Below are 12,238 nucleotides of genomic sequence, written 5' to 3'. Positions count from 1 at the left end.
AATTTAATCAGAAAAATTTTACAATCTTTAGAGGAAAATATATTTAAAACTTTTGGATGTGTGAATGTTGAAACGGGCTATTTGAGTTTTAAACTTTTAAGGAATTACAAACCCTGTAATGAGTGAGTATTAAAATGGGACTAAATGTCATGTACAATAAAAACTCGCTGTTAATGACTGTAAACGGAATTCTAAATTTAAAGGATGCAATAGGAATCATAAAGTATTTAAAGTGGGAGACACTGTTTATTTTTATTCTATTTTATTTTAATAAAACATTCATAGTTTATATTTATTTAATTACTGTCTATTTGAAATATAATTAAACTAAATTGAAAACGAATATTTTATAATTATTACTGGAAACCTGGAAAGGTCTGAGGTAGGCCCAATAAAAAGAAAGCCTTTGTAATTTGATTAATTTTTTAATGCGTCATTCATGACAATATATATTTGAGTAGTGCTAAATAGTTAAGTTTATATGGAGATCCATATTCAATGAGATCTCAAACTGAAATCCATGTATGTGCAAGAGGGAAGGTAACACGTTGGAGGTGTCGATAGTAGCATTCCTTGAGACGTTCACTGGTGTAGACGAGCTGCTGGCAGGTAGTATGGTTGTGGTTGCATATACGTAGGGTATGGATAATTTGGATACTGTGGATATTGTGGGTATTGGCCTCCTGCAGGTTTGCCAACAAATCCTTGGCCCCATATCACCATAGCCTCCACGGCCATGGCCTATACCTGCGCCTGCATGCACTCCTAGGAGATTTGCACCGATCCCGAGTCCGAAAAGCGAGTCTGAGGAACGGAGAGAAATTCCTTTATTCTTTGGGTTCGCCCCGTGTTTCTTTAGTTCTTCTAAAGTTAGGTTCTCAATGCTGGATGTTGTGGGAGATGTATCTATGGAGCTGGAGACTTCTTCCTGAAAATTATAAATATATGCTGTGTGTGTATGTACTGTATAAATATCAATAGGTAATACAATAACGTAGTCAACATGCAATATTATATGCTTGAGTGCTATTATTATCTTGTTTTAAATGAATATAACTATTGATATGATGAATATAATTTTAGAAAAGTATTGTTTTTTTTAATAATTTTTAATTTGTAAAAGGGTACAGAATAGAAATTAGGGTCAAATGAACCTCTCTTGAATTTAACCTAAAATACTGTATTTCATACTAATAAAAATAAAAATGGAATGGAAGGAATGTGATATCTAAGTACTCAGACATTTTATAATAGATACCTACCTACTTTATTATATTAATTAAACCGTAAAATAGGTAGATATTTTATGTCTTTATTACACATTATCATAATACCAAGAAATATAGTTTAATATGAAATACCTAAAATTTTTATTCTATATTACTGACAGACTACCACTAAATTTTTGAACAAAATCAAACGTTGCTAACTATGTAGTTTGTGAATACCTTTTAGTTTTTAGGGAAACTCAAATATACGGATACTGCCATTTGAAATGATATTACCCGACCTTCCTCGTACATAAGTACAATTTCAAGAGTCCAATAACACCGCTAAACATTAAAGTAAACGCACAATTCTGCGTACACTTTGCTACGATTATGTACACTATATTATTCAAGCGGTACGAACAAAATAGTGATAATATAAACATTAATTGTTACGTTTGATTGTGACAATCCCTTGATTATCTGGTAATACTAGGTTGCAGTATAATTTTAATGAGAAAAAGACCTTCTTAAATTTACATATTTCTATTTTGAACAAAATAATTAATGTAAAAGATGTAATTTTAAACTTTTAATTAAAGTTTTTTATTATTGATTTTATTAGGCAACAAGATTTTAGACATTTATAATCCTTGTACTTAAAACAGTTAGTAAAATTGTGTTGAAGTTTTGTAACATGCAACGACGGAAGATATTGTTATATTTTAAGTATATTTAAAACAGTCTAAAAGTAATTTAAGTGGTATAAAACTTGGCTTATCCAATAAATAAATCGCTTAAATATTTTTACCGTTGTATCGCTGCGAACTATCGCTACCACCAGGCAGAAAAAGATAAGTTTCTTAAACATCATTTCCTGTAACAACAGTTTAAACATCACTTTCTGTAACAACAGTTTAACCATCATTTCCTGTAACATAAATTAACAGTTAAACTAACCTATCTTTAATATTTTTTACTTATTAGAACAATGATAAAATAGTCGCTAAAGCTAAATTATATCCCATGGTGTCACATGCTTCATCACCAAACTCAGTGTTGCTTGTGTAGAAATAAAGTTGCATGCAAAATTTCAAGTCTAGAGGCAAGTTTTTTACGAGATATTGTGCGTACAGTAAAATAATAACGTTACTTTTGCAACTATATTTGAGTAATCAAGTTTGTGTAAAAAAATAATTACCAAATTAAATCCTTAATTTATATTTATAAATTTGTAATAGGTATCATTCAATATCCATCAAAAAAGAAAAGTAAATATAATTAATTAAACCATATTTAGGTTAATATTAATTTTACTGAATTATTTAAATAATAAAATAATAAATAAAATACAATAGCATATTATTCCTTAATTAGTTTTCATTTTTGTTATTCTTGGCATTTATTGTTTCATTTGGAGTTTACTATTTATGTAATTCAATAAGAAATGTTCGGTCTTATACACCAAAAAAGTATAATAACGCTAACATATAATTTATCTCCATTTAAAGTAAATAATTTACACAAATATGTGATATAACTCAAATAAAATGTGCTAAAATTCATATTAGGAAGTTTAATACATTATTATAGTGTCATAATGCTTTTACCAGGGAATTAGTTGTTGATTATCCAAGAAATGTTTATTAAATTTTGTAGGTATAGATCAAATATAAAATACATATCATATATAATTGTCATTTAAATTTCGAAGAGACAAAAAATATAATATAAATCATAACTACTAACCTTATGTGTTGTATACCTTGGAACGAGTGAATCGAGACTGAATGTAGTCAGAAGTTTATCGTCGTCTTACTGAATGGTATAAAATAAAACCATGAATATCCCGTGACAGTTGTGATATCAATAAGAGACACTCCATTGTTTTATCCTGATTGGCGTGACCAATAATTTATGTTTCTAGTTCCGCTATTGGAAAAATACAATTGCTTTTATTAATAACGCTCGATATCAGTATACTTGTACAGGGTTTGATGGTTTTAGTGTTGATTTCTATAGTTGAAACCTTATCAGATAAGTATGAAAGTAATGAAATATAATAGGACGATGTTTTGCTCAAAAAATTGAGTTTTCTGGTTAACAAAATGAAGATAAACGAAAAAAATAGAATAAAATTAATATATATTTTGTCAGTAGATATACACAGTGTGTTTCTTGAGTAGTGCAAATAGTAGTAGACACAAAAAACAAGCAACAATGTTCTTGGACACATATATCCTATCTCGCATGATTGGTGTTTAATAGTCCAATTTTAAATTTATATTTTAATACATGTTAGAGTGGAAAACATGAAATTTGGCATTTAAGTTAAATTAATTAAAAGGATAGTAAAAAATTTTTAAATAAATATTATCACTTTGGGTTTCTAATAGGCACCATTTTAAAGGTTTCAAAATTGCATATCTCTTGAACTGGTAATCCTAAATTACAAGTGCAATAATAATTATATATTTGAAATGTAACAATGAAATAGGACATTACAATTGTTGAAACCAGTCAAAAAATAAAATAATTCCACCTATTTTTGTTTTAGGTAGTTAAGGTTTCTTGTCCAAAGTAAATCCGTAGATGGAAGTGCTGACTTTTGTTTAACTATTTGTCTTTGCACTATTAATAGCGGTTTGCTAATTAAGAATCTAAAATTGTCAATTGTTCTCAAACAGGTGATTCAAAATAAGACTACGAAATGTTATGAACCTGCTTTTTGAACTGAATTTTATTGGCGACTACTGACAAAATTTACGCCCATAAATTAGTAATTATTTATAAGATGGTTATGGACAACAATGAAGAGTACGCTTGTATGTATTTGGCATGTGGCGCTGCTTGGGGACACACAACTGAAGCCAAAGGTTGTTAACTTACTTATCCTTGATCGCAAAACTTGTTCGAAAATGATTATCACCGTTTATGATTTGCCTTATTAGAAAATTTAAAAAGGTTTTACTCCGGTATAGAAATCTCTATATCATAAAAACCAAATTATTAAAAATTATAATTATGACATTTATAATTATCTTATTAAAACAAATGATCAAGGAATAATTTTTAATATAATAAGATACTATTGTTCAATTACGTACTTGAAAATGGTATTTGCTCTAAGTTTCTTCATCGATCAAAAATAACAGCAGTATTTTGAAATTTTCCGTAACCATTCACTTTTTTAAATAGTAAAACTACTGTTTAAGTACATATTTAAAGGTTTATAGTGCAATTTTTACGTTTGATTCTGTTGTACGAATACTATGTAGGCGAAGACATTTAATTAAATAAAGTCACATACCTATCTGCAGTGCACATGCTCTCAGGATTTTGGGCAAGGAGGTCTCATATTAAGATTAGGGAGTTGTGCTTTCAGGTACGATCATAACCCCCAGAAACACAAAACCACGATAATCCGAAAATATAAACGTACAAGAACACACACACACACACACACACACACACACACACAATGTTATGTTACGACAGTGTTCTAAGTAGTATACTTATAGAGATGGAGCTTTTAAACCAATTTCCATCACTCGCCTCAAGGATGTTGAGGTCCCAGATTATCTCCATGCTGGAAGACCAGTAGACTAATTGATTCCACATCAGTGAAATAAACTAGATACATTTAATGATTAAAGTATTCAAAAATAGCCATGAAGGTTTCAGTGATGTCAGGGTGTACACCGCAGGGAGGTTGTGTCGCCATTGCAGATGACGGCTCCCTTTGCCAGTGCCACGTAACCAGTAGTAAACAGCCCAGTTTTAGTATCACGGAGAGATGATATTTTATTTTAATGACTATACCTTTACACAATGGGGTTTTAGGAATTTTACTTTTGGGTTCTAAGTAACACTTTGACATTTACTGCAGTTATGCTTTTTACTTTTAATATCTATTTAACTGTGATTGTCTACGCAAGTAATTGGAAAATGTGTGTAATCCCTTTTATTTATTTTCTGAGTTTGATTTAAACCGTCAACGTTTCTGGTTTTGTATTAACAAAGATGTAACCATGTAGCCAAACGCCTTTTTGAAGGGCTACACCTGAAATAGAATGTGTTTAATACAAAAACAATAATTACGTGATTTTTTTCCCCAAATTTCAATATTCCTTACTTTTGGTTATGATAGACATTAAAACGCCTAACAAACTTTATTTCCAATGCAATAATCTTCATTATCCTGATTTATAGTTGTAAACTGCCTACAAATACAGCAAGGTTTATAAATTGTATACATTTGTTAATATTATGTTGTTTGTATTGACACAATTACTTAAAATCTGCAGTTTTTTTTTTAAATAACCCATGGCAATAAAATTAACAGTAGACAGACTTAAGTGCTGATTACATCCATCAGTATTCCTACACTAAATAAAACAGAAAAGATAATTACAACAAATGCAATCCTAAATACTATAAGTAAACCATATACAGTGGTTCTGAAAAGTCTTGGAACGGTCTAATATCTTCTGTAATCGTAAACTTACAAACATACAATTTTTTACAGTAAAAGAGGGGGAAATTGAACTGTTTGGTGTAATCAGTATCTCTTCACAACCTCAGGGGATCCATTCCCTTGTAAGGCTCGTAAAGTAGTGGGTAGAAAATCTTAAATGTAAGCAGAGGTCGATGTGCTTAGCATTTTAAAGGTATTAATTAGTAGAACATCTTTCCACAAATTAGACCTCAAAATATTAATTCCAAACAAAATGGCGGCGCTCGAAAGTTGCAGTCCTGAACTCATGCGCAAGTTCAAGAATGTTTTAACTTTATTGTAACCTAATATGGATGAAGCTACAAAACATCACACAGCTTGCACACGCCTGAGGTGGCTAAGAGCTACAAATTGCATCATAAAGTTAAATTTGTTACCTATATCGCTGTACAAGGTTTTTGTTTTTACTTTTACGAGTACAGAAGATATTAGACAGTTTCAAAACATTTCAGCATCCCTGTATACATAAATCTATAAAAATGACTTGTTTTCAAGTAATAGCAGTAGTTTTTGACAGTTCATAGTATTGTATATTCTGTGTACACTAGAACATGTTTGAAACAGCGTTTATGACGTAATTTTATATCAATATTTTATTTTAGTAGTACAGTATAGATAATAATAACGTTCATTCGTTGATTTTTCCAAGACAGATAGCAGGCTAAATTAGTCAATAATCTGTAGTTCTATAACACGCAAAGCAATAAAAAGAACTGGTGCTGTATTAGTTAGACTCGTCATCAGTTCTTTGGGGGTTACGCCTGTACCAATGTTTACCAAATTCGGGGTTAAACATATTGGGTAATAAGTTGAATTCTGAAAGGTTATTAGCCAGGGATCTAAGAAGAACGTGTACGAATTTAAGCATAAATAACTGTTTATAGAACATAGTTCAAAAGCATATGTAACGATTTATATACAGACAATAATATTAATCAGCTTAATAGGCAAATTTAGGGATTTAGTTCCCTAAGGAAATAATTTAGGCATGCCAGGAAGGTTTAAAGACTAGAATGGGTTACAAGGGAATATATCAGAGGGGTTCTTTTCTGAGGGAGGGGGGGGTTGTGTCATTTTATAAGAATACTGTCTTTAGGTGAGTGGGGATGAATATATAGAAATGGCTCGTCCATCAAAGGGTTTGAGCTTAATTTAACTTGGGGTTATCAGTAACATTAGTTGACCAGGGGTTTTATTTACACAGGTGGATTAATTACAAGAGTGGTTCTCCAGGAAGGGGGAAATAAATTACTGGGTGTTAAAAGAACAAGGGGGTCCTTTTCTGCGGGGAGTTGTGTCTGTCTGTTATTGGAGTAAGTAGACAAAGGAGATAGGTATCTCGGAAGGATTTACTCATTAAAGGGTTATTTATCGGATGTTCAAATTAACCAGGGGGTCAATCCTAACTAGAAGAATAGTTACCCCCATCTGCTGGGGGTAAACTTGCGTTACGAGTTACAATATATGTGTTATACGTGAGTTAATTAGGATGGACCTTTCCTATTTAATGAGAAGGTTAATTTTATGAAGTGATTTAAATTACAAGAATACTTGGTCCATCAAACTAAAACTACCATTGTCTCTACATGTATATACCACGGTTGTATTGGAGTTCTTATCATCTGTATGTACTAATATTGTACAAAGCACATTTGGGAAAATAGAAATAATAACTAATGTATACATTTAGAATGTGTGTGTTGTTCTAAAATACAAACACTCACTTTCTTTCTCAACGTACTAATTCTATAAAAACTTTTATTTTGAGAGCGATTTTAGTAAACATTTTGTAAACAATTTAAATTAATTATAAAATAGCCGACTCCCATGTTACTCAGCTGTGAGCTGCCTAGTGAGACTTTCTCCACCACTTAGAGCACTAAACATCGTCTAACCTGGGAAATTAAACTTTCCGTATTATACTGGAATAAAAATACATTTGCACGTAATATGAACGTTAATATAAATAGTTTTTTAAATTTTTATCTAAATATCACGTGTTTGTTCAAATATACAAAGTATAATAGATTTGATTTTGTGTTATTTTGTTAGAATATTGTTTGGCTTAATAAATGTTCAGGTTCAAACACAAATACTTGTTTTATCTTTCTACGGAAGTATTGAGTGGTAAATATAGTTTTCAAGAAGACGTCTACCCTTTATTAAAATAATATTTGACGTGATGAATCTGTAGAGTATAGTGCGTAAGTTATGTTATTGACGCTATTATAATAACTTGTAAAACACAAGTTTATTGAGTATAACATACATTATTTACTTATAGGGAACTGCATGTTATTAAAATACCAATTGATGAAATACTGTGAGTACATAATTTGATGTTCTATTTTCATTATGTTTTATTATCATTTAATGCATTAGTATAGTAAATGATTTAGTACTCTATCAAAATATTGCTTAACTTCTATTGTGGGGTTTTGAATGAGGTACGTTATTATATTGTAATGTTAAGCTTGTATGGTATAAATTCTCTGAGTATTGCGGGTATTTATATGTTATTCAGGTTAATATCTCATAATTAATTAAAGGTAATGTAATTTTTATGTTTTACTCATGTAGATTTTATTAAAATTGACTTTCAACTGTGTTTCACATGCTAAATGGTCAAAGTACGAGTATAAAGAAGTGTAATTCTTAATAAATACAAGTCCATACTGAACTAATAAACCTTTATTTTAATCATTCATTAATTACACTAATTGAGTAATTCCTAACGTATTAAATATGTTAATGATCACAAAATGTAACTTAAATTGTGGTGGTGTACTACTAATTTTATTTTAACTACTGCACCCCTAAACACGGTCACTAAAATTACAGTTTAATTTGTGTGTTGATTGAAACATCCATTATTGTCTTATTAATATATATTATATATATATATATATATATATAATGCAGTTTAAAATTATCCTCACCAGAATTTGAACGTGCTATTAAAATGAGCATCAAAATGTTCTTGTTATAAATACCTGACACAATACGTTAAAGTACAAGATATTAATTTTTCTCAGTTTTTAAACGAAATAACAAAGAAATAACTGTTAGCTGATAGATGTTAGGATAAATATAATCCTTTAGATAAAATTTAAGATCTTTATAAGTGTAAAAAATATTTAAATTGTTTAGAATAATCTAATACTAAAAAAAGTTCTAAAATTACAAATAGGCTTCAACTAATACTTGATGTTCTTTCATGGCTTTTAACAGTCTCAAGTTATTTTTTTTTTTATTATCAATATTTATTTATATATATATATATATATATATATATATATATATATATATAAATATATTCAATATTACCGCGACAGGTCGAGTGAATACATTAAAACAGAAAAGAATATTAAATGCACAAAACGTTACGATACTATTTTAGCCAACTATACAGTTCCATGGGAATAAAATTATAAGTCATTTGCACGGTTTATCGTTACGACGTAAAAGTTCATTATTTCTATAGTTTGGAGGAGGTGACATGTTTAAAAGAATATCTATCATTATGATTACATATTTAAAATGACTGTTACTCCTGCAAATACAGTGATCGGAATAAACCATCATTGTTACAAGAAGTGATCAAATTGCTCGTTTGGAAAAATGAGTTGAAATTGAAATGTTCAATGCTATCCCTAAGGTAAATGAAGGCCATTCCAGGTTAACTTATTCTCATATATTCAGGTCTTCCAGCCAGAAGAAATTATTCCAAGTTGGACAGTTTGTACATATGAATTCCCCAATAGACATCACTCCAGCGTATTTATTACTATTATTATTATTACTAATATTACGAAAACTACAATGTTTACTATTCAAATTTCACACCAATACTTAATAGTGATCAAATGTGTTTACAGCTTAAATGCTGTTAAAAAAATGTAAAAATATGTAAGTGAGGAGACAGGTTTAAATATTCAGTTCTCGGTGGAGTACTGGCGTGTAAAGTCACTTTATAAAGCCACGCGCGCCACACACCGCCGGGAGGACCGATGCAGCTAGGTGTCGAAAGGGATTCACTTCTCTACCTTTATACAGTGACATAATCCCCATGTTAGGTGTGTGATATTAGGATTAAGTCTATTCATGGGGTCACTTACACCTCAGCTGCGTACCTTGTTCTCCTTTTACTATTTACATTTTTTGCTATTATCTTTTTGTTTTAAATTAAAGATGTTGACAGGTGAAACTGTATGGAGGTAACGTGTTTAATTTTAACTGCTTTTTAAAAAAAAGTTACTTGTTTTCGTCCTTGTATAAAAATTATAATTTTTCAACTACCAAAAGTTAGTGGTAGAAGTTAACTTATTATTCTACTGTATACGCCTTTACAGTGTTATTGGCTACATTAGGGGTAAATTATAAAGACCACTTTATTTAAAAAATATAATAGTTTTAAAACATATTTTAAGGGGTGCAACTGTGTGTAGTTTGTTGATGAAATGTTTTAGAGCTTGTGTGGTTAATTACCTTGTTTACCTTTACTGTAGTTCTCTGATTTGTTATGGCTAGTATGAATAAGGATAAAAAGCATTAAAATATTTTTTTTATTTATAAACAGTACTTGCAATAAAGATTATCTAAATTTTCAAATCGATTACATTATACGGAAGAGGTCAGATAGTGTTTTAACTAGAGAACTTGTGTTGAAATGTCGTTAATTTTATAAATTTTATGCTAAAAGTAATGGCAAAAAGTATCTTAAATCGATATGAATAATTAAATCAAGAACGTCAAAACGTATGACCTTGAAACTGACCTTGATGAAAGTTGGCTGGGGTCCTACTAAACGTCCAGATGTGCATTTTCGAAAGATATAAAGCAAAAATCACAGTTTTGACTATTTCTAAGAAATAAAGAGAGCAGGAATGCTGAATCTGCTTTTTACACATAATTTTTTTTTTTTTTTTTTTTTTTTTTTTTTTTTTAATTAAAAGCTCATGATATATAGACCTTCAATAAAATTGAGCTAGCCCCAGTGTTCCTTGCAGAATGACAGAATGTCGGTGTTTGGGATTTGTGTAACTCACAAACTGTGCCAGCGATGTTGCCAGTTGCCTGACCACAAATAACATTTGCCTGTTTGAGTGTGGTTGTTATTAGTGAGATATGATGATGACTATATGAAAGCCACATCTCCTAGTTATTAAGGACTAGTTAGGGCCTTCTTTAAATCCTGTAGTCAGTCTGTACGATATCTCTTTATAGATAGATCCTTGAGAAACTACAAACTTGGTACATGGGTCCTCTTGGCCAAAGTTAGAACCCTCTTGATTGTGAAATCCAAGATCAAAAGGGAGTATGTCTGTCTGTCCCATATTGTTATAATTAATACTTCATAGAAAGTTACTAAAGCTTTGACGGACTGTCAGGTTTTTCGATATTCTTCTGTATCGGTTTGTATATGCCCGTATAATATTACCCTAAATTATATTGGTGTAACTCAAATGACATAAACCTTCTTATATCCCTCACCCAGTCGGTCTCATTCATAGTTTGTTAAAATTACTGGTATGTTTGTCCCGTTTACCACAGACAAAGTGCTATATATTAACATTATATATAATTAGTATGAAATAAGTGTTACAGTGAACCAAAATCATAACTTTTTGTATATCTACTGTTACCGCAATGATTTTATAAACTCATTAGATTATTACTGCTAATAAAATACACGAGTGATTATCCCGGAATGCATTATTAAAATAGAAGTAAGATTATTCATTTCATACTGACAGTAAAAACCCAATCTGAATTGGATTATACAGGTAAAATCTTAAATGGTAGTAGATAAAGTTATCCTAAATGTTCCACAACTATCTGCTAGCATGACAATTATAAAAGTAATATGTTTCTACCATGACGATCGCTATTTACTATTGGCTTCTGGTCAATTCTCTGGAGTTGGTCGGTTAAACCATACCTATTGTGACCTGTATACTTTAGTTGATATTAATAATTAGTGTTTTGTTTTTATTAAGTAACAGTTTTAGTATTAGTGTGCATGCAGAGTTGACGTAGAATATGGTTGTTGTAATTCCTGACTTATGCGTGACACAACGCTCTGGTATGATTTTTTTTATTTTAACCTAGGTCGAAGTTATGTGTTTGGTTAATTATTCACCTGAGGAAGTAATCAGGTAGCAGATGTTGAAACTTATTGTTACTGTTTTTCTGTAGCACTTAATGTTGATAAATTTCAGGAAACAAATCCTGTTTCCTTCAGAATGTTCATGCTGTTAAGTAAGATAGTAGTACCAAGAGGGGGTGTCGCCTGCAATGATGCAACTAAAATGCTCCCAATAATCACATACTATCAATAGAGCGGTTGTCAGAGCTCTACATCACTGGCAACATTTGAAGGATGAGATAACGTTCGAGGTTTAGGACGTTTTCACCGAGTCTTGTGCAGTAAAAATGAGGTTTCAGAAATAATGCAGGTTCTTGTTCTGTGCAGTGAATTATATTAGGTCTCACATCCTCCAGTTTATTAAGG

At 30.5% G+C, this 12,238-nt stretch overlaps 1 protein-coding gene across 1 annotated transcript; it reads right to left on the bottom strand.

The window, feature by feature from the left end:
• Positions 1 to 409: 409 nt before the first annotated feature.
• On the bottom strand, positions 410 to 3,057 carry LOC124368478. Its single transcript, XM_046825724.1, has 3 exons — positions 2,958 to 3,057; positions 2,020 to 2,085; positions 410 to 928 (listed from the first exon to the last, which is right to left on the bottom strand). The coding sequence occupies exons 2-3, from the start codon at positions 2,080 to 2,082 to the stop codon at positions 464 to 466; spliced, it is 528 nt and encodes a 175-aa protein (XP_046681680.1). The 5' UTR covers positions 2,083 to 2,085; positions 2,958 to 3,057; the 3' UTR covers positions 410 to 463.
• Positions 3,058 to 12,238: the final 9,181 nt, after the last annotated feature.

Source organism: Homalodisca vitripennis, chromosome X, assembly GCF_021130785.1.
Source record: "Homalodisca vitripennis isolate AUS2020 chromosome X, UT_GWSS_2.1, whole genome shotgun sequence".
In the NCBI taxonomy this organism is placed as follows: Eukaryota; Metazoa; Arthropoda; class Insecta; order Hemiptera; family Cicadellidae; genus Homalodisca; species Homalodisca vitripennis.
This window is presented reverse-complemented; position numbering and strand designations above follow the sequence as displayed.